Source organism: Rhinolophus sinicus, linkage group LG03, assembly GCF_036562045.2.
Source record: "Rhinolophus sinicus isolate RSC01 linkage group LG03, ASM3656204v1, whole genome shotgun sequence".
NCBI lineage: Eukaryota > Metazoa > Chordata > Mammalia > Chiroptera > Rhinolophidae > Rhinolophus > Rhinolophus sinicus.
In genome coordinates, this window is record NC_133753.1 from 12,167,283 (window position 1) to 12,190,576 (window position 23,294).

Consider the following 23,294-nt stretch of genomic DNA (forward strand, 5'->3'; position numbering starts at 1 on the left):
TTTAGTGCCAATTTTACAGTGTTTGGTGATGAAGCCACTCTATACTCAAGTATGACCCAGGATCTGTGAAAAATGTTTTCAGTCAGAACCCCAATCACAATATATGAAAGAGGGGAAATGAAAAACTGTGATTCATGTGTATTTAAAAGGAAAAATAAAATGGAAGATGAAAACGATATTAATTTTTTATAAGCATTTTTATGAGATGTCAGCCCCTGATCTTCAGTAGGCAGTTTCCACATTTGTGGAGTGTCAATCGGATGAAATAGAGTCCCCGTGACCAGGAAGCCAACATCCTCTATTTACGATGGGTAGGAAAATGACAGGTAAGAAGACAGGCCGTTCACACTATATAGGAAACATGTAAAATACATCTCCAAGGTGATGAGTGTCTTTTTTTAGATTAGGAAATTAGATGTTTGGGGAGCCTCCTTATCTTTTTATAAGACTTATTATTATTTTTAGCAACTCCACATACCCAAGTGAACGGCTCTCCTGTCAATTGTGCTGCAGTGTTATTCCCTTACGCCAATGTAGCTCCAAATAATTACGAATAATTTGGCTCCAAATAATTTGGCTCCAAATAATTACAGAACTTCATTTCTCAAACAGCCTTTGGAGCTTGAGCTTCACTCTTTGGAGGACATTCAAGGGTAGTTTTGTTTAACTATGGAAGATAAAACTCAGTTTTGAAAACAGCAGGGAACTATTTCAAATCGAGTTTGGAAAATAAGATGGATGAATCAACCTGGGCAGTAAATACAATGAGGCCTGCAGAAGGCGGAATTCCCGCCCCTGTGCTTGGTGTACACTCTGTCTAATCCTCTCCCCTTGATTGTAAGCAAAAATTGTCAATACAATGGGATTTCATTCCTACGGTGAGGCTACCAATCAACTGAGTAAGTTGATCAAAAGGTTTGGAATAATCGTGGGTGGGCCTGACCTTATCAGGCGAGACCGTAAAAGAGGGACTGGATGCTTCCTGAGGAGAAACTCTCCTTTGGCTTCAAAAGAGCAAACAACTATGCTGTGAATTATCCATGGAGAGGACCACGTGACAGGGCATGGAGGTGGCATTTGGGAGCTGAGATGGCCTCCCACTGACAGCCACCAAGAAAGCAACTGAATTCTGCAAACCAGTGAGCTTAGAGGGCAGCCTGAGCCTCGGAGGAGACTGCAGCCCTGACCAACACTTTGATCCTCTGCTTAAGCCACTCAGTTTGTGGTAACTTATCAGGTAGCAACAGAAAACTAATACAAGGCCCAAAAAAGTGTCTATTTTTAGTAAAAGTACCAAGTTTCAAAAGGTGACCGACTCCCTTGAAAAGCAACACTTCTTTGGATGTGCAGATCTGGATTATTAAAAAAAAAAAAAAAGAGTCATTTTCATATTGCTTACCATACATCTTATTACTGCTATAATTTTTTCTGGGAAATGTGTTTTAATTTTGTTGCATTTAATAAAGAGGGGTTATTCTTCCTAAATACGAACATTAACATGGATTGGTAATAATAAAAGTAGGAAAGTGTCAAAAAAAAAAAAGGTTAAATTTATGTATTTATCTTTTGCTAAAATCCAATTCTTAAAATGCAATACATCTGCCACTTGGTTGATGGACTGTTAGATTTGCTAGGCGTTATCACTACATTTGGACTAGAATCCATGGTTCTCCCTACGACCCGGCCTCATCACTCTAAAGTAGGAAAATGTATTAAATGAAAGGATAGCAGCACTCATCAATCAATTGTTCAAAGTTCTGAATTTATTCTCAAAAGTGACAACATTCTCCACCAGGACAGACCATCTAGGGGACCGTGTGGCCGCTGGACCTCACCTGCCCCTCACCACCACTCCCCACAGTCACACCACTTGGCTGCTTCTCACATGCGACCCAGGATGCTTCCCCCAGCTATCCATGCACTTGGCTCCTCCCCTCATGTCACTAAAATGTCAGTCAGGCCTTCCCTAACCACTCTATGTAATGAGCAGCCTCCCGGGCCCTCCCTCACCCAGGTACTCACTACCCTACAGCGCGGTCCTGGAGGGGGTGCCCGGGTTCTTGTTTGACCTCTCTGTGCTTCAGGTCCCCCAATGTGAAGGGCACGAATGGCTACTCTGCGCAATTATTTTGAGGATTACATGAGAGTGTGTATTTGTGGATGAAATGTGCTTAGAACAGTGCCCGGAACCGACAGCAAGCACATTACATGCTAGCTCTGAATATCTAAAAACAACCTAAGCTAACTTTGAAATTAAGCTTTTATCCTAACTCATTTCATTTACTGGCAAAGCTTAATCTTCCTGACTCACTGGGTGGCAAAGGTTGACCCAAGCTGACAAGAGACTACTTGTAACACCACTAAGGATGTTAGTAGACGGCATATGTACCATATTATCTTTCCAAACTTCAAATATTGAACTGTATCTGGGACTAAAAATTTCAAGTAAAGGACTGGCACCTAAATTATTATTTGACTTTATCTTTTTCTATATAGCACTCATCACCACTTCACATGTATATAAAGAAATGTACTTGTTTTTTGTGTAAGTCCCACATAACACAGTCAAAGATTATGTTTTATGATTATACTCCCAGGACCTGGAAGAGTGCCTGCTATATAGTAGGTGCTCAATAAATGTTAAAAGAATGGTTAAATTTTATGATGTCCAAAACAGAACGTGAAACATTTCTCTTCAGTAGAAGGAAGATTATTTTGTGGAGGATGGTGACTAGTTGCTCTTTAACTCATGACGAAAGGCTTGGATCCAATTCATTCATGAAAAGCCCACTTGATATTTATTTCCTGTATGTTCCTCAACTCCCAGGCACCAACCTTGTGCCACACTCTCCCCTGAAAAAGCCACAAAGGCTCAGGGTGTCCATAACCAGTTCTAAAGATAATTCCAAAATATACTTGATGTATGTACAGCTCCAATATAACACCTCCAACAAACAATCCCACTTGACAATGCCACCTCAATAAAACAATCTGTAATCAAACTGACAATTGTCCCACTGAAACCAGTTCCATTCCTGGTTTCTCTATTGATGACACTGACCACCCCCTCTCTACCAGCCGCGCCCCAAGCCTAGGAATCACCCTGGAAGCATCTCCCGCCTTCAATGTTACAACCATCATCCTGACCTTCACTTAGCTTCCTCCTTAACGAATCAGCACTGAGCTCCCCTACATGCCAGGTACTGGGTGTGCTGAATAAGATGGACATGAACTTGGCCCAGAGTCTGGAAGGGAAGCTAATCAATGATCACAGAAGCAGCCGCACCATAAGGGAAAGAACAGTGAGCATGCAGGAAGCCCAGGGTGTTATGGGAGGCCCCAGGCTAAGGAAGAAAGGAGAACTCAGTGACGTTTACGCTGAGAATTTCAACATGGTTAAGGCCTTGCTGGGTGAAAATCTACTTATGCAGAATAGTCAGAAAAGTGTCACAACCATAATTAAATCATATGGGGCCAATGAGATGTCTGATAAAACCATTTTCATTCTACTGTGAATTCCACGAGAGCAGGAAGCTCATCTTTGTTTATCTGTCTATCCCTGTGCCTGGACATGGGACAATGAGAAAATCCATGTCTGAGAAAGAGGAGTGGTCATGGACAGCTAGGCCTGGGAAGAGGCGCACTGTGTGATGGGACAGCAGGTAAACAGGTGACCACTTCAAAAGTTCAGGTGGCAAGTATCTGACCTGGTGGTAATTTCAGGGATTAGAAAAGAAAGTTTGAGACGTTTCAAGGATGAAAAGGCTTTGACTGCTATCGCTAAAGCATCCCTGTGCCCACCCCAAGCATAGAACAGATGTCTTCCTATTCTAATTCTTCCTGTGTCTGGCTTTGACTTCTCTGAAACCGTGAGCATCTCAAAGGCACTACGTAAATCTTATTGTTTTCTCCTGTGTGTCCAGCATCCAGAGGAGGAAGGAGTTCTGCAGAATGCTCAAAGGAAGAACTAGGACAAGAGGACAGCCAGGCTGCATGCCTGATGAGAGAGTGGGCAGGTGCCACTAGGGCAGAGAGGGATGTTGGGAAAGACTCTCCTTCTAGATAGGTGAGCTCGGTTTGGGATTCTGACTTTGAGATAAGGTGGCAAACACATCAGAAAATGAAGGTGGTGTCTCTTATATTTGGGAATACATCCTCTCTTATATGGAAGCGCCAACAGTGGGTCCCAAGTATTTTCTAAATTGTTATTTAAGTTATGTCTCTCAGGTATCCTTTAATCATACTGGAATGCCATATGGGTAAAAGCAGGCAATGATTACATGCTCTACAAAGAGATTAGTGATGGGCCTCCCTTAAATAAGGCTCACACAAGACACACACAGAAAACTAAGGACAATTCACAAAATCACTTCTTGGATACCCACTCAGTATTCAGAGCAGGCGTTAAACACATTTTAAAAATCCCTCCCATTAGGAATGTAAGGACTGTTTACCTTGTGACGAGGAACCAAGCAATCTGACTGAAGTCTGGAGAGGGTCTCATGTATGTCTTAATATGGGGCATGGCATTGCTGCGGCCAGATGTCTCGGCTGACCATTTGCTAGTGACAGGAAGACACAAGTCACTAATGAGAAAGTACAAATGGGTCATAATGCTAATATTAGAAAACTCTGTGAAAAGCAACATCCTATAATCTAAAAAATATGGAGTAGAGAGCTCTCTGTGATATAACCTGTGATAGCTTTGTAAACTCTGTTCAGGTAACAGAACGCATGTTCATTCTAGAAGGTAGGTCTGGAGAAAAAACATATACTACCACCGCCAAACAAAGCACGGTAACATTTTGGCACACAGCTTTCCCGTCTTCTTTGCCATGAGTACACATACATATGCATATATTATATTATTTCTGTTGTGCTTTTAACAGCACGTGTGCACATCTTGTCGCCTAGCTGGACTGTGAGTTCTCAAAGGTTGGAATCGTGCTCCCATAGCACATTACAGAGTAGAGGCCCAGTAAAAGCTTGTTGAATGAAACAAAATACAAAATGGGAAAAATATAAACAGTATGAATGTCAAAATGGGATGTTGAAAAAAAGCTGGGGAATATTTCAGAAATACTTTAGTCAAACTCTTATAATATTCACATATCCTGAGTTTGGACTGTAAGTTTCCAACATTGTCAGACTCAGGTTCCATGGGAAATAAAATGACCTATGTCATGAGGCAACAATCCTTACTTATGAATATATGTAGGGGGATGGTCCCTCACGAGAACAGCCAGCAAGAACGGAATCAGGATTAGGTAGGTCCATCATTAGATTATTAAATTCACTTGAATGAAGACACTACTGGAAGGTCCTCAATCTAAAGAAAAGTCCTTTGTAAGGAACAATCTCCAAAAAGCATCAAAGAAAGACTCAAGGTGACATACTGAATTAGACTGCAAATTACTGAAATGGAATCTGCCTTCATTTCCGGCTGTCCAGCAAAACAAATGCCTGTTGAAGCAAGTATGAAACTGGGATCAGCCTAGAATATACCAGATGTGCAACCGCTGTAGCTGGAGGACAAAGGACATTCCTTTCACTTGTCCATTCAACTGTTTACTGAATTCTTACAACAAGCCACATACTATCCCATATGCCAGAGACACAGTGGCCAGGATTCTGCCCTCAGCAAGCCTGCCGTTACACAGCATGTGACTGTATAGACAGAATGATTCTATTTTACATATTGGAAATAGGAACCAGAACGTATTTATGTAAATTCTAAACTACCCAACATGCTATTTTCTTTTCTTTTTTTTTTTTTGCATACCAATATACACACAGAAACGTCACAGAGATAAATTTTACTCTTTGGCATTAAAAACCTATTCCAAAAAAACGTTCAAAACTTTGTTTTCAATTATTTCTATTACTAACATATGCAGATAAAAAATATAGCTATATTACATAAGGTTGTTTTAAAAACAATCGAACTGACATAAAAAACATTCTTATCCCTAATGAAGCAACAGCAGCATTCTAAACCAATTACTTACTGAAAATAGGAATGAAGCCAATTCTGTTTTTCCGCTGTCTGGATGCTATAGGGAAGAGAGCCCCCGGCTTTCAAAAGAAGAAAAATAAATAAAAATTATGGAACATAATTTGAGGATCCTTCATTAAGAAGAAAATCTTTAGTAAACAGTAAAAAGGTAAAAGGAAAAAGACCAAACAACTTCCATGATGTCATCTTATGGAACAGTTCTTTGACAGCAAATGTCTATACTCGCACTATGTAGGTGTGTTTTCTCGATGGGATTTCCTTCCTTAGGGATGCATATTAAATAGTAAATGTTTACTATCTGAAAAGAAAAAGGTATTTAATCACACAGGGGGTGGCAATTTAATACCTATATTTGAAGCGTTATAAAAACCACAGACAGAATCTTGGCCCATTCGGCCGAACTCATCAAAGTGAGACTCTGTTGGCCTCGTTTTTCAAGGTAAGGTCTGGGGTGCTTGTTTTTGCCAAGCCCAGGACACCTGGGGCAGAGTAGGAGGAAAACTCCTAGGAGAATTCGGCTCTCTCGCCTCCTTCATCTTTTACACTCTGCTACTTGCAGACAGACTTTGTGCTAAACACGTTCTTACAAATGGAAGAGGATGGTCACTAACATGAAGGAAATTAAAATGTTCAGTAAACGAGTCTTACAAAAGGAATTCTAAAAGCCATATTCTTGCAAATAAATAAACAGATGCAAGTGAAAACACAATTAGAAGCCAATTTTTGTTCATCTTTGAAAGGAGGAAAGTTCCTCTGCAGACCCATCAGTCACTCCCCAAAGACAGGTTGGAAGTTCTCCGCAATAATCTGTACCCAAGGAGGGCTTTAAACGTCTCCGACTTGCCAAAGGCAGCATGTTGTATATCCTACTGCAAGGAACTGAAAACATACTCAGGGTCTCAGGACCAGTTATAAAATAGCTTTATTGAAAATACCATGTTCTGCTCCATTAAAAAGTATGCTTTGAATGGAGCGAGCCTATTGGAAAGTGCAAAAAGGTGAAGACAACAAAACAGAACAATCCACCACATCTGAGTCTCAGTGAAATTTCAGCTTTGCCATTAAAAAGCAACAAATGGGCTAAAACATTCCAAACCCTACGGAGATTGATCTGGCAGGGTCGCATCTAGTATGACAAGCAATAATTGGACTAAATTAGTCTAATTCAGAGCTTTCTGCTTCCAGCCGCAAGCAAACACCACTCAGACTTCCTTTTTTCCAGAGACATACACGGGGTTTTTGGTTATTACCTCCTGAATGCACAATCTGGGGGCTGTTGGATTCCAAATAAAAGTTTAGTGTCTAGCCCTGGTATAAGGGAAATAGAGAACAAGGTGAGGTCTACAAAATCACCCTAGGCATTTACAGATGAAGTTCTTGAGAGATTAGTTGTTATCAACTAGGCTATAATCAAAGGTTGAAACTTAAGTCCTGAACCTTAAACATATCTGTATCTGGGAGTCAAATCCACAAGAACCACACAGCACCACAGATCTAGGCAGGGAGGATGGAGACAGAGAGAGATCAGAGAAAGGCGTATTAGAATGCTACGGCAAGGTGCAGCGCAGTAGGGGAAGCTGGATTTATTTGGATATTTTGTCTGGGCAACCAATCTGCTGGTGGCAGAGGTGAGCACAGGCTTATCGGCAGAAATCAGAATAACAATCACTCAGAGGGTTGCTGTGAGGTTACATAACATACAAACTGCCCAACTGTGTGGTATCATCTTTGGAACAAATCACGGCTCACTATTACCTATTTTCATGATTCTTATCCTTTGAAGAGAGAAATCATCTGCAAATTTCTAACCAATACTTTCCTCATCTCAAGGAGGAAAGCATTCTCATTACTTGTTTTAAAAAAGTTTACCAGGGCATTTATGAAATATACACAAAAAATACAATTCTGACAGTCACCTCAATCATTACCTGGATATCCTTCTAAGCTGGTCCGCACATTTTCCACCGATGGATAGATCTAAAAATAAATAAGGAAAAAAAAAATAAAGACAATAAAACTAGAAGGTACCATGTTGAAGAAACTGTTTGTTAAAAGGAATGCTGATTAGTTTTTAAGAAAATGAAAATCTCAATTCAAAATACTTAGAGACTTAGAAAATGTTTTACAATTTAAAATATTCCTGTCTTACTGGAAAAAAAAATTGAACTTCTAGTAATGAAACCACAGGAAGCATATATATTTGATGGGGGGAAAAAAACTACACTTCGATTTTAGTATTTTTTTCCTCTGAAATGTCAAATTAACATTGAATTGACTGCAAAATTAATTATTAATTCAAACAGGTCTAAATAAGAAGGCTCGTAACTCTGCTGGCAATGCTTTACCAAGTATTGTTTGCTTGGCTTGCCAACCTGAGGAAGGAAGGGACAACTGCAGGCTAGTCCGCGGCTAGAATGGCAGAACCAGCACAAATGGCGATGCCATAACTGCTGTTTCCACCCAAACACCACTGAGTAAAACATCGACGCCAAGGAGAACTGAGTGTCCAGTCCCTTCCGGACGAGAGAATCTAAACAATAATTAACTTCAGGAGGCAGAACACTCACCAGGTGAAGAGGAATGACACTTTTCCCTGGGGTCCTGCTTTCCTTCCCCAGCGTCACCAAGGTCTCCTTAAACTCGGAACACAACCACTTCGATTCATCAGCCCCCATGGAGCCGATGCTTGAAAACTGACCTACTATCGGCCAAGCCTCCGCTTTGGGCGTGGATGAGCCATGTTCTTTCAGAAGCTGTGGAAAAACAGTGAATGCGACAGTCACTCACACATATGGACAATAATGCTGTCATGATTCAGAACATGGTTTTCTGCCCCTGAATTCCCTAATTAACAAAAAATGCTGAAAGGATTAGTGATTGATTTCTCATCCATGTATACAATTTTTTCTTCTTTGGGAAATAGTTTTTAAAATATATAAAATATTTTATTTTAATGGAGTAAATGGGTAGAAGTCTTCTTCTCCCAAAATTCCTGGATTTGTATTCAAAACAAAACCAGATTAAAAAAAATTTTTGAAAGATCCATTTTAGTAGAAACGTCAGATAAGCCACCAACCTATCTTATGATGTCAGGTTATGTGCTTTGAAATCATAATTGTTCAATATACCTGCACAGTACATCAAAGGTCAAACTATTGTATAATTTGACTGCTATCATTTGAAAGAGGTTTAACACTTGGGCACTGTTGTCATGCAGCAGCCTACCCGTCTGTCTCCTCGTAACTGCCCCTAAAGAAAGGAGTCTGTGAGACGGATCCCTTCAGGGACTTTGCTTCACCTTGGTGCTTGCACCTTGTGTCTCCCTGTTTGGCCCCAGAAAGATGGCTGGTTAGTCAAAGATGGGTACGACCCGCCATGGGTTGGGGCAACCCAAGCCACACACAACTATGTGGGGACCATCTGGGGAACCCACGGGGTAGATAGAGGTGGGCACAGCCCCCCACTTCTCCCGGGCTAAGGAGAACCTCTGCCTCTGGCTGCATTCCTTCCCACAAACCTGCAGGGGAAGTGACTCAGTGATGTGCTCTCCATCTATTCATGTGCATAAAGGTTTTGTCCCTTGGGGAAGTACTTATCCTGGGACTTACGGTTCCACTGCCTGCAGGCAAGGGTGATTGGCTTAAATCAGTTTCCTATTGTAATCTATGGGATTCACAGATCTTGAGATTGACAAGCTTCACTTCTTTTACTTCCACACCTAACTAATAAAAGCCATGCGTTGGCCCTATCGGGCTCAGCCCTTGAGACTTGAGTCCCTTGGCCCCGCTTGCACTCTACTCTTGGCTACTGTCTTTCTTAACCTGTGCTGCCCTTCTTGCTTCCCACTGCTCTTGTCGTGCTGGACGCGACACGTGACAGGGCACCAGGTAGCTCTTAAAATGAAAGAATATATTTACATAGATACGTGGTACTTTAAGCACCGCAAAAGACAGATCTGCATTTCCTGCTTTGATTCTTATGCAATGCTGCAGAAACAATTCAGGAAACATTCGGAAATCTTACCCACTTAAACTTGTACTGAGTGTCTACCCAGAGGCTGGAGAGAGCAAGAAAAATACGCTGCAGTTCCCGCCCCAGGGGAGCTCGAATCCTAAATGATGTCTTGTTTAGTTTCACATGTATTATTATTATTTTTTAATATTTTATTATCTAATATATTACCTATTATTACCATAGGCATTAATATTTATAAACACTTTTACCAAAAAGCCCAAACAACTCTCAGCTCCCACTCTGGGTACAGCATGGTGTTGGAAACAGGGCTGAGCTGACAACTACAAGAGCCAGTGCCTATGCTGGTGCTTGGCCTGGGTCGGCTCACGGCCCCGGAAAAGTCTCTGTGCTTCCATTTACATGTCAGTGAAACAGAAGTCTGATCATCCCAACACTCCTGGAAGGTAGTTGTGATGCAACATGAACTACTGTGTGTGAAACCTGCTTTTAAAACTTGAAGATGCTATTCACCTTCCGGTCAGAGTGACGCCACACAGCACGTGCTGTTATCCAGCCTATCTAAACCTCCAGTCTGGAAACAAGTAACCACTGATGCTTGCCGAACACACATGTGCCCTGCACTCACTGTTTCATTTCATCCTTACCCAATTCTGCGAGTGAAGCACTATTATTACGTCTATTTTATAGGTGACAAGAGAGGCAGGATAAGGAGCAAGCCAAGGTCACATGACTTGTAAGTAACAGGTTAGGATTTGAACCCAGCTATGGGCATCTACCTGCAAAGCTGTGCACTTAGCTAGTGAGCTCTGCTCTCTCTCTAGGTCAAGGCATGAAGATATTGGCTTCAAGGTCTTGCCTGCTTTCAGCTGTGATCTCATTTTTTAAAAGATAAATTAAATTTTCATTAACCATGGAGAATTCTTAAATAAGCAATTTACAGAAAAAGATGTAAGCTTTTCAACAAAGGCAATTTCGGGAATTTATTAAGGTCAGTAAACTGTCTCCTAAAAGGAAATGAAGACAACTTTAATCTTTAATTGCTTGCTGTTTTATTTTATTAAAGACATTTCTTTGTTATTTTCGTGCCAGCAGCAAATGTTGTTTTTGTAGATAACAATTCTCTTAAGGGAGCTGGTTGAGTAAACAATACATCATAGCTCAGTTGTAACCTTTACTCAACACTATTTTCTGTTCTTTGTTGAATCTGTACGTTAAAAGTCCTTGATATGCTGATCAAAAGTTATAAAATGTCTGCATGAATGAGAAGTCCTAATTATCTTTATTACAAGAAATATAAAAACTAGAAGTCCATATACTTTTGTCATTTAGAAAAGACTACAACTATAGAAGAGGCATAACAAAACATCAAAAACTGAAAACTTAGACAATCAATTTATCATGTGCCTGCTATTCGCTCAGAATTCTGCTACAAGTACGATGCTGCCATCAAAATATATAACTATAAACAAAAAAGGAGAGAGAATACACATTGAATTTTTTTTTTAAATGTTAAAATAGTAAAAATTCTCTTACCTTCCTAAGCCTAAAATGTCCCCAGTTATCTTTCTGACTTCCTTGAAAGCGTCCTGGGGTTGATCCAACGAGGTAAACGCTAAAAAGATATAAAATATAAGTGACAGAACATAGTGATGTCATTTGTGGACCCCCAAATCACAAAATACACATATAAACTAACGTAATCATGAAATAATCTAAGAGCCAACCCATTTTCTTAGGATGCGTCCTCAGAGAAGTAACTGATACTTAAACTCATTTTCAGGCACATCTACGAATGGTGGAATACCTACAAGGCGAAAGGTACCAGGCAAAGCACTCATTAATTTTAAGAGTATTCCAGTAGGAGGCTTAGGGAAAGGGGACGATTTACTGGCCTCCACTCCAGTGGCTGAGAACTGGAGATGCAGATGGTAACAAGAGTCTTGTTTTTATCACCTCAGGAAGGACAGCCAAGTATCACTCAACCTCTTCCCAAGACCCCTGCTTGTCAGACCTTGAGCGGCTCTCAGCGTAGTAACCTACTGTAAGCACCCCGGCTTGCTGAGACGACACATACTTTGTTTCAGAGAGATCGTGCTCGTGGATGATATCTATCCACTCCTTGAGAGCAGGGGCATTATAAGCCATCAAGTAGCTGATGAGATCAGCTTTAAAATGTGTTGTTGATTCTCCAGATCCTGGGGTTCCATGGGCAATTCGTGGGTACAAAGGGCTCAGCCATATTCTGGAACGGGAAAATGCAACTATTAACAGTCAGGAATGCAACTCTCCATAATACCTCTGTCTTGATTATGCACTCACCCTAAGGAAGAGTTGAGTTCTCACTACCCACCTACATGTCACCCTCACGAAACATAAATCTGGTCACATGACTCAAATAGCTTCCATCATATTCAGAATTATTTTTGAACACCTCATCGTGAGTTTAACACCCAGCAGATCTAGACTTGCCCACCTCTTCCAGTCCAATCCCTCCAGCCTCCCTCTCATTCATTCACACCTTCCTCCTTTCCTCACCCTCTGTATTGCTTTCTGAGATGTGATGACAAGTTAATAGCTCTCCTCTCAATTGTTACAACAAACCCACACCACCTGCAGTAACCGCAAGCAAGACTTTGCCCTTGGCTATGTCAATGTAGCTCTTTAGCCAAGTGGAAAAGAATACAAGCTATCTATACTAAGAAAAATATGTGGGTAAAAATGTTTTTAATAAAAGCTCATTTTCATGGTATGTACGCTGCAGCAGTTGGAGATATTTTCATATCCTATACTTTTCTGGTGGCTGGAATGAGTAGATGCCGCATTTAATGAAATTAGATTAACACTAAAACCTCAGACTTTCAAATATACTAAACAAAATATTAAAGACATCTTTCATCTCATCAATTCCTTCTCCCCAAAGGAAAACAATGCCCTTTGCCAAAGCTTCTATATTATATCCACAAATGGAAAACAATCATATCTAAACCCAATCCTTCTATGAACTGCTCCATGGTAAATTACAAAAAGGATACTTTCAAAATTCTTGTGCTCAGTTTCCCCACCTGCAAAGTTGGGTTAATCGTCCTGCCTCACAGGGCTTCACCCGAGGTAATGAAGTGTCCAGTGTAAGGAAACACTCAGGGAGTATGAGCTGTTACTGCCTTCCCCGCTTTTGCGGCTACCTCCCCCACAGTCCTACCATTAAGCCAAGAGAGAAACTGCCGAATTCTGCTTTTCACCTGGTGGACCTCAAAGGAGACCAGCGAGACAAACGCCACTGGGGCACGAAGCACCCAGAACCACAAGGATCCTGGCTGTGTGTCTGCTGACCTGTGTACATGTTTCTAGCAGGGTGGCATGTCTTACTTTCCCTTCTCACCTTGAGGAGACCCCTCGCACACGGAGTGACAACACAGTGGGACAAAGACTGGAGCCCAGATCTAACTGGCTGTCATGGGGGCAAGCCCAGTAACCTCTCTGACGTCTGCCTCTCTCTGCGTAAAACGACCGCTGAGCTGGATGGATGTGAAAGGGCTCTTCTCCCACTAGTAACTCGGGGCCCACCGGCTGAGTGGGGCTCCTCCTAGATTAGAGGTTCACTCACAAGAGTGGCTCTGGATTAGGAACATGGCAATGACTTTCTAAACCAGGATACTGAGGTGTCAGGCATTTTTAACATTTCACAAAATAAGATGAGAAACTTATCACCATGGGCCAAATAATTTTAAAAGTGAGAAATTAACAGGTAGAACAAGAAGCAGCTGAAAGGATGGCTGGAACACCTGTATAACAGAAAAGGTCAGTAGCACCATGGTAGGCCAGTTATGAAGATTATACAAACGAACTGCTTAAAAAAGAAATTTTTTTTTAAAATTATAACCAACAACATGAAACTGCAAAGTCTCAGAAAGAGCAGACTCTAGACAAACCGGGAGGTACCAATGCCCCACTCTGGGTGGCTGCAAAAAAATTGCTGGAGGGAGATTTCATGCCCTTGCTACTTTTTGAGTTTTAAACCAGGTGAAGCTACTATCTAGTCAATTTCTTTTAAAGAAACTTAAAAAAAATTTTTAAATAAAGGAAAAGTAATTAACACCCGAGCCCTTACCCTTAACCCCTTCTCCCACAGCAGCCATCCCCAGAGAAGCCCAAGGAAGCATGGCCACCTATAAACACAAGCTTCTGACCACAGACGGAGCAAGAGGCTGGGGAAGAGATTCTCTGAGGCACTTAAGGCTGAGGACCAACTTGATAAATCCAGTTAGTTACATTTATTATGGTTGCCTTAAGACAAGCTACAGTCATCTCATTTCCTTTTTGGATGGGGCTACATGTAAGTCACAAACCCAAAACCCAATTCTGTGGCTTAGAAGGTCTAGGGGTAGCAAAGCTGCAGTTAACCAGAGACTCAGTAGGTCAGGAGTCCTGTGGTTGAGGCCCTTGACTCTGAACCAGTCGGAATTGCACCGCGTTTTGAGATGCATGTATTAAGTGGGACACTCAAACAAGAACATGTTTGAAGGAAAACTATCAGGCAATGGGGATGTGGCTCAAAGCCACCTGCTGTGGTGGGGGAGGGGAGCGCGGAGAGGAAACGAGAAGTCAGGCTCAGGGAACAGACCATCGTTCAAACTTGGGAGGGCTGTCTTAAGGAAGACAGGTAACTCTTATTGTACATACACACTCAGGTCGAAGCAGGCCCAGAGGGTGGAGGCCGGAGGCTCATCTGTATTTTAGCTCAACCTAAGGTGGGACTTGGGCTTAGTGAGAGCTATTACGCCCCGAATTAGTTCTAGCCCAGGCTAGGCAATGATACGAGGCAAGGTTGGCAGAGGAGGATGAGAGAGTGGAGAAAACGTGGACCCTGAAAGGGTGTTAGAGGAATTGCCTGAGTTTCTTCTAATACAGGAGACTATTACCCAACTCTTCACCTTCTTTTAAAAAAAGGCAAAGATGTATAAAATGGCATAAATGAAAAAAAGGTAAATTAAAACTAGTCATGAAGGGCTTACCAAGAGAGAACAATGGTTAAAACTTGATTTGAGCAAATCCCTAATATCTCTAAAAATAAACCCAAACCCCCTCTTAAAAAAAGATCAAAAAGTAGATGTAGCAAATGTGCACCAAGGACAAACAGTAATAAAAATGAAACATGAAAAACCTTCATGTTCAGTTCTCCTGGAGAGGCCCAACCCTATGAACACACTAAAGACTTCACAAAGACACCAGTGTACACTTGTTTTATGGGAAACTACACTGATTGGGGGTGAGGGGAAATTTTAAGCCAACAATTAACCCCCAAGTTGTCCTTTGATACCCAATAGGAATGGGCAAGCATGAGTACACATGCATACAGGGGCCAGTGGGGACCAAGAAGGGTACCTGGGAAGGGTCTCACTGGAGAAGTGTGTTCAGACCTTTTATGCTGCGTCCTCTTTCCTGTCTCAACTACTTGGAGGTACTTGGCTGTAAACAGTGTGTATGAGCCCATTTTTGTAAAAACTAGGAAAAAATCTACTGGGTGTAAATATTTATCTATGTTTATATGTATAATAGAGATAGTTGTGGATGATTATGTTCTAAACTGGTAACACTGGTTACCTCAAGAGAGAGGAATTGGGGTGGGGGTGAGGGGGCATTTCCTGTTTACCTCTTTTCTATGCCATATGTGTGGGTTTTTTACAATTAAAAAAAAAGAAAAAGCGAATGTTCTGGCTTTTGACCTTTCTCAACACATATAGCCACTGCTCTGATGTGAACAGAACCCCACACACCCTTGGGTTTTCTGATACCAGTCGGCATGGATGAGGTTGGACGTGTGGATGACCACCCGGAGGCCTTCCTCATACAGCAGTAGCATCATTTTCCTTGAAAAAAGAAAAAGCATCAAAAGGCATTAACGGTACTTTCAAAATCTGTAATACCTTTGTAATATAAATGCAATAAAGGCATTATTACTCTTACATTCCGCAAACTCTTAATATTTATAAGCTCCCTTTCTTCCACACCTTATCACGATCAAGTCTGCATAAGTGACGAGGTAGAAAACCACCTTCCAAAATGCTCCGAGTATCTGGTGGTCCATGAACTTCGGAACCATCCCATCTATGTGGCCAGTCCTGGCACTTCAGAACCCGCCCCCTGCCCCCACCCCCAATGTGGCCACTTATTATCTATTTAGCATCATCTGTCGCTACTGGGGACAATAGGAAGCTTCTTATCCAGTGTTCTTCAAAGTCCCAACCTCTTGCTGTACCATTACCAGCATTTATTAAATGAATTTATTCTATTGAATAAATTAAAAACTCAAGACTACGTTGCATATACGAAGTTCAGTACTGGTTCATGGGGCTTCTTTCGGCATTTCAGCATGGACATGTGTGGTAGACTGAAATGTCACATGTGTTTCTTCTTGTGGGTTTCAGTTTAAAAAACATTTGAAAGGGCTTCCTTTTCATACTCCACAGCCGCCATGCTTGTCACCAGCGTGTGCCTGGGCTGGAGGTCAGTCTTCCCCTTTCTTCTCCATGAACTCAAATCAGGCCTGGCTGAGGCCCCTTTCTCCCACGTCTGGCCCAGGCCTTCAGTCCTCAGGCATACTTCTCTTATTTCACTTCCAGTGTGAGGATATAAACCAGAGCTTTCCATCTGAAGTTGGAAGACCTACACGCCAGGCTTCATCCGTGAGAAACCGTGTGACCCTAAGCAAGTCATTTAACATCCCTAAGTCATTCCGGGTCCCTGAGCCTTGGTTTTCCACTTGTAGCCTGAAGGATCAACCCTGTTTACTCCAAAGGGTAACTGTGAGGATGAAATACAATATGCATTTTGTTGGCTGTAGAACAGTCCCAGGTATACATTCCCTTTACTCCTTCAATGCTTGGCTTTGCTTTGCCATCAAGTATTGGGTGATTTTCGGTCTCCTGATTGTTTCCTAATTATTTCAGAAAGCTAAGTTCTCTATCCCCAGCCAGAGATGTACTCCTGCAGGCCGTAACTCTGTCTTGACTTATCTTCTCCACTAAGGCCACAATGCTACTGAATACTTACTGATGTAGCTCCCATCTGGGGAACAAAGTGAGCTGTGGGGTCTCTCAAGTAAACAGCAGCATCAACACTATGTGGATAGGACCGGGTTGGCATAAAAAGACACGAAAGAATTTAAGAACACAGAATGGATTTAGCTCTTGCCAAAATGAGAATTTAACCCAAGCTGGCAAATAGTAAATTAATGCAAAGCTGGAGAAATGACAGCTGTTGAGCCAATCCTGTTTCCATTTATGACATGTGCGCTCTGAAATCTGGGCAAATTTATATACACAGTTACCAAATTAGCAGCTGATTGTAATTAAGCATAAGCCAGTTATGAATTCATGATACGAGTTTCACAAATATTTCCATTAATCAAGGCATCAATTATCAGGAAAATCTCACACTAATATCAGTGAATCCTATCAAACAGAACTGTGAACCAATCTAAGGGGAGTCACCGTGGTCCTTTCATAGACGAAATGCCATGTGCCAGTAAGGTCACAATTAAAAATGGATAAAAAAGGGGTAAGAAACGGGGTTTCTCTTGAAGAATGCTGACAGCATATTATCTGTTGAGTTGTGGGGGCAGCAAAAAGGGACACTTTGCAAGTTTGACGCTATTTCTGTGTGGGGAGAAAGAAAAGCAACGTCCGCAGAGCACGTATGTGCCAGGCACTATTCCAGAAGCTGTACAGAATGCCAGCAGGGGGAATCCGCACGGTGACCCAGAGAGTGTCATCGCTTCCATTTACCGCTGCAGAATCTGTGGCTGGGAGAGGTTATGGGAATATCCGGGTCACAAAATGAGCCAGAGGAAGAGCTTGTTTGGATCAGACGTGCTGGGATCCTCCTCTCACCGTGCACGGCTGCCGTGGGGCTGGACCGGGCCACGCACATTTCATGCTATTAGGCGTGGGAGTGGGCGAGGTGGGGACAGTGCAGTCTAGGGGAGAAAGAGGACTCCAGATGGGAGCGAAAAGATGCCTGCCCACCCATGCTGTGGGCGGGTCCCTGTTAGACAGGCACGCTGGATGGACACGGAGCTGCTCTGGCTTCCTCTATGGGTTCTCAGGGCCATCAGGGCTCTGCACGGAGCACACCGTCACGTGCCTGCTAACGTGCACGCGATCTCACGGCCACTTCCTATTTACTGTGGTGGCTCCCCTCTGTCTAGTCGGGGAGGCGGTTTGCGCTCCATCACCAGGAGCTGGGAGATTTTCTTCCTTTTCTAATTCATGTTTGTCTTGCCTCTATCACCAAACGACTAAAAGTTGCAAGAACAAAAACTATTAGGGATATAACACTTTATATCCCCAGAGCTGTGTCTCAAGAATGTAACAGATATTTAATTAATAATTCCTAAAACATTTCAAAACGAGCAACTGCAAGTAATTGCAAGATACAAGTTCAATCTCCTACAAAATACCAGCATTTTAACAAAATGTAAACTACACAGATATGGGGTTAGGAAAGGTTCTATTATAATTACTCCCCTAGGCATTTACAGCTCTGAATGCAGAACTCGGCTGGGTTTAACCTGTAAAGTGTGTATTGGGGGGGGGGAGGAAAAGGAGGCATGGACTTGCAAAGTGTGTGTGTGTGTGTGTGTGTGTGTGTGTACTGAGAGGCGGGGCGAAGATGGACCGTAGGAAACAATGAGTCCATTTCAGCAGGGAGCAAACAAAAATAAATTAAAAACAAGTTAAAATAAATAGGTTCTGGTCCTGTCTCCAACACTGGCCTGAGGAAAACTGCGTACTCAGGGAACTCTGGTCTCTAAGACGAAAAGGAAGGACCAAATAATTTTTGAATAGCATTAAAAAAAGACAGCAGCTCTGGGCTCAGTCAAATACCAGTTAGATCCTGGCCAGGCCCAGCACCGTCGGTCCCTCCCGGACAGAGGGACAGAGAAGCAGGCATCCTGATTTGCTAGCACATTAGGTGCAGTGTCACCCTGCCCATGAAATGCTGATTGCTGGCACAGCACGTGTGGCCAGCACAGGAACCGGGCACTGGGGTCCAGGAAATCATGCCTAAAACCCAAATAAATGAGAGCACTTGCCGAATGTATCTTAGAATTGGTAAGATATTTATGCTAGGGTTCCAGCTAAGGGGTGGGTGGCAAAGATTCGTTTGGGGTTACCCATTACTGGCAGGTCTACCCATGGCAGGTTGACTACTGCTACCCATCAGTATCTCCCGTGACACAGCTTGGGGAACCCTAAGATGCTGAGCTGCTTTATTCAAGGCCATTTTGTATCCTCTGCCCAAAGTGGCATCCTGTGCGCTCGGCGCCTTGTATGGAATAATTTACAGTGGAGCTGGGTGCTGGATGGAGTTCACGCTCAACGATCCTCAGAGCCTGTCCTGTTAATTACACGGAAGCTACCGATTGGGGATGGTTGGTAAACGCTGCAACTTTTATCAAGTGCATCTAAAACCAGATAATACAGAGCTGATGGGTATCCTTTTATAATATGATGGCTCAACTCTTTCCGCTGTGGTTCCCTCTTTTAAAAGCAGATTGGGAAAATTTAGCTTTAAGTGTACAAAGAGAAAGAAGGGACGGCCTCAATTTAGGTCCCCGTACTATCAGGAAAACAGTAGTCGCAGCAAGACTGGGGACAACTTCCCCCCACTCTCTCAGATTCGTTTCTGCCCTACAGACACATGCCTGAAGCAGCCAGCTACCCATTTCCATTACGGTCTAGAAGAAACATGAGGTTGTGTCACATTCTTTTCACAAATCCTTTCTAGAGAAGTATGATTTATAAAACGGGGAGAACCCTGTCTTATTCCTTTTCTCATTTATAGAACCAGTTATGTAAAAGGGCTCAGCAAAAACAATTGTAAAACTAACCTAAAATGGGAGGCAAGTTGACAATTGGGTATGACGTGTCAAGTAGGAAGTAACAGAAAAGTTTTTCCTGTCTGTGGTTTGCAATGTCTCAGACAATCATTAAAAATAAATGTCTGAGTTGTCTTGAGTAGGGGCAGGCATCAGCCTCTCAAGTTGACAATTTTTTGTAAAATAGTTTTTCTTTCAATCACAGCATGGAGCTGACCTAACAATATTCTTTTTGATGCAACCCAGACTCTTATAAAAATCATAAGACTTTCTTTAAAGTAGTGGAATCCACTGGCACGCGACTAACACAGTAACCTATAACCATGGACCACACAACTGCTCTATTCTATAAGGAACGCCCTAAACAGAAATCAGAAACCACACCACAGATTCAGACTTTCAGGTTGAAAGCCAGATCCCAGTACTTTGATTTAAGGCTGTTAGAAAACAACTTCACTTCCTCTGTTTCCTTACTGACAGCTTTCTTTCCCCAGCAAAATCATCACGTGAGTTCTTACAAGGGCACTTTCTGAATTGCGTCCTTTGGTCTATTAAAATCATACCCTCCCCATTTCATAAAAATTGCTTACGTGTGGTGTGTTCCAAATGCAATATCCAACTTTGCCTAGGATGAAAAAGAAGTCAAGTCACTTATTTTTTTAAAAAACCCTCAGTATCTTTACCTATTGGAAATTAGAAGAGTCAGGTCAACTTGGTATTTTTTAAACTGCTTTTACTGCCCTCTAGTGGACAAGCCCTTGATCGACATTACAACTTTTATAATAGCATCCGGTAAGGCTTTTTTAAAAAAAAACTTACTTTTTAAACAAGTTACTCAATATGATTCAATACATACTGCATTTTTAATTATAGTAATTAGAATCAGAGAAACTTAATTTCTTTAGTTGTCAAAAAATGAATGAAAACAAATGAGACTCAAGCAAAGTTCTAAAATGAGATATTTGGCTAGCACTGAAATTAATAGAAACAAAAAGTTTTCAGAGTATATTTAAAAGAAACACTGAATGTTGTGGCAGCAGAAAGACTGGTGTTATGATGTTAAAATAGACGTTTTTTTACATTAGTAACCTAGAAAGTGCTGAAAATAGAGAGGTAATATGTTAAATCCATTTTTGTGTTATAAAATACCTTTACAAACAAATGGGGAGTTGGGTGAAGTAAAACATTTTATCTAACACCTACTATAGCAAAAACATGCCCAACGATATGGTTAAGCAGAATATGCCCAAGATTCAGGCTATGAAAGAGTTAAAATAAAATAGAACCGTCAAAATAGCAGTTAGGAACTCACAAATCCTAGTTTCACAACTTTGCATGATTTTGAAAAAAATTTCAATCTCTGTGCCTCACCTTTTTCCTCTTTAAAATGCGCATACTGTTAGGGGGTTCAGTGAGTTGTCAGGAGTAAATGAAAAAAAGTATTTGAAGTGCTGAGGAAAGGGGGCTTATGGGTGTAAACCCATGCTGTACCCTCCCCCCAACCACATGACAGAGGGGTGGAGCTGTTTGCTGCGGGCAGTGATGGGCAACCTGGCACACACAGGTGAGTATGACTCAGCCCTGTTTTGCGGATGCTCAGACAGGTGGGCCAGTTCACTATGCTCTTACACTCTGAGCATGCTCACGGACCAGCATGCATTGTGTGGTCTGGGCACAGATGAGAGAGCAGGGAATTGTATTTCATGTCTCTAAAATTACAAAATCAGAATGAAGACTGCCACTCTGTAAATTGATTATTTGGCTCAGAAAAAGCAATGGTCAAGCGACTTGGCCCAATGTGTGGAAGTTTTGCTATAAGTTGTAGGCTTTTGGGCAAGTCTAAGCACAAAAATAAGGATGGTAATAACTTCAACTGACAATATTTAACAGGTGCTCCTGGGGACAAAGGCACAACCCTGTGAAGAATAGTATTAGCAAGTCTGAAAAGAAATTAGGCTCGAAGAGGGTAAGTGACGAGCCCAGAATGACACACCTAGAAGATGGAGAGCCGGGACCAAATCCCGGCAGTCTGAACCGTGACCACCAGAAGGCCTCAATCTGTGGCCTCCAGCCCCGTATGTGCAAAATGGGAGAAGTGTTAGCATCCACTGATCCTCTGATCGACGTCAAAGTCAAGAATTCATCTAATAGACAAGATACAAAGATATTTCAAAAGATTAGGATGAGCCACAATCTTCCTGTACCTCAGACCAGATTTGGGAGCTTCTGAACAGCTCTTTGCACAGGTTTGGGGGATGGCGGCTCGTTGCGCCCTCTAGTGGCAGGCCTGGAGCATGCCAGCAGGCTCGCCACACCCTCTCCTCAACTTTTCAGTACAGGTAGTATTTGAAAAATGCTATTTCTATTGATTTAATCACTGGTTTTCAAGATTCCTATTACCTTACTTTCTGCCCACTGTTAGTCTGATGAGAGCTATCCTACTGCAGTTTAACCTCTTCTGCTTTTTGGAAAACAAAAGCAAAACAATGGGATTTTAAGGAACTGCTAAGCAAAGACATCTCTGTGTAGAAGGTGAGCCACGAACACGTTGGGAAGAGGAAAGTTTTCAAACTCCAACTACGTAAAGCACAGTGGTAAAAATCTCAGTGCGGAAACCCAGGTTTAGAGAGGCACACAGACTAACTAGAGGCAACCTGAGGACAAGTAGAGGAGAGGCTGGGAAAGAATGGGAATCCATGTTACATCAAATACAACCGAAGAAAGTGAGAAACCTAAGGGAGATAACTTCAAATATCAGCATCACTGATACATGCAAGGAGGATTATTCTATGTGGCTCCAGGGGGGAAAGTCAGGCCCAATGTGTGGAAGTTACACAGAGGCAGACTGGGATGGTTAATGTTACACATCAGCTTGGCTAGGCCACAGGATCCAGGTATTTAGGCACATGTGGCAGTGAAGGTATTTTTTAGATGAGATTACGATTTACCTCAGTAGACTCTGCGTAAGGCAGATTACTCTCCACAATGCAGGTGGGCCTCATCCAATCAGTTGAAGGCCTTTAGAGGGAAAAGACCGGCTTCTCAAAGGAAGAGGGAATTCAGTCTCCAGACTGCCTGTGGGCTCAGACTGCACCATGGACTCTGCCCCGGGTGTCCAGCCTGCTGGCCCACCCTGTGCATGCTGGACTTGCCAGCAGCCTCCACAACCACATGAGCCAATTCTTTTTAAAAAACACCTCTATGGGAACGGCCGGATAGCTCAGTTGGTTAGAGTGTGGGACTCTTCACAAGGTTGCCGGTTCAATCCCCACATGGGCCACTGTGAGCTGCACCCTCCACCACTAGCTTGAAACTACTTGACTTGGAGCTGATGGGTCCCCAAAAAACACTTAAATAAACGTTTAAAAAGAAAAAAGAAAAAATCTCTCTATATACATACATACCCACCCCCCTACTGGTTGT

The 23,294-nt window shown here is 42.2% G+C and overlaps 1 protein-coding gene across 4 annotated transcripts in view; it reads right to left on the minus strand.

Moving 5' to 3' along the window:
- TDP1 (tyrosyl-DNA phosphodiesterase 1) overlaps nucleotides 1-23,294 on the minus strand; it is a 74,589-nt gene that overhangs the window by 40,314 nt on the left and 10,981 nt on the right. For all 4 annotated transcript variants that reach the window (XM_019744840.2, XM_019744831.2, XM_074327054.1 and 1 more), the window contains exons 6-13: nucleotides 20,462-20,496; nucleotides 15,766-15,858; nucleotides 12,066-12,233; nucleotides 11,525-11,603; nucleotides 8,584-8,769; nucleotides 7,945-7,993; nucleotides 6,009-6,075; nucleotides 4,455-4,562 (exon numbers count right to left, since the gene is read on the minus strand). In XM_019744840.2, coding sequence (XP_019600399.2) covers nucleotides 4,455-4,562; nucleotides 6,009-6,075; nucleotides 7,945-7,993; nucleotides 8,584-8,769; nucleotides 11,525-11,603; nucleotides 12,066-12,233; nucleotides 15,766-15,858; nucleotides 20,462-20,496 — 785 coding nt within the window. The remainder of the gene's footprint in view (nucleotides 1-4,454; nucleotides 4,563-6,008; nucleotides 6,076-7,944; nucleotides 7,994-8,583; nucleotides 8,770-11,524; nucleotides 11,604-12,065; nucleotides 12,234-15,765; nucleotides 15,859-20,461; nucleotides 20,497-23,294) is intronic.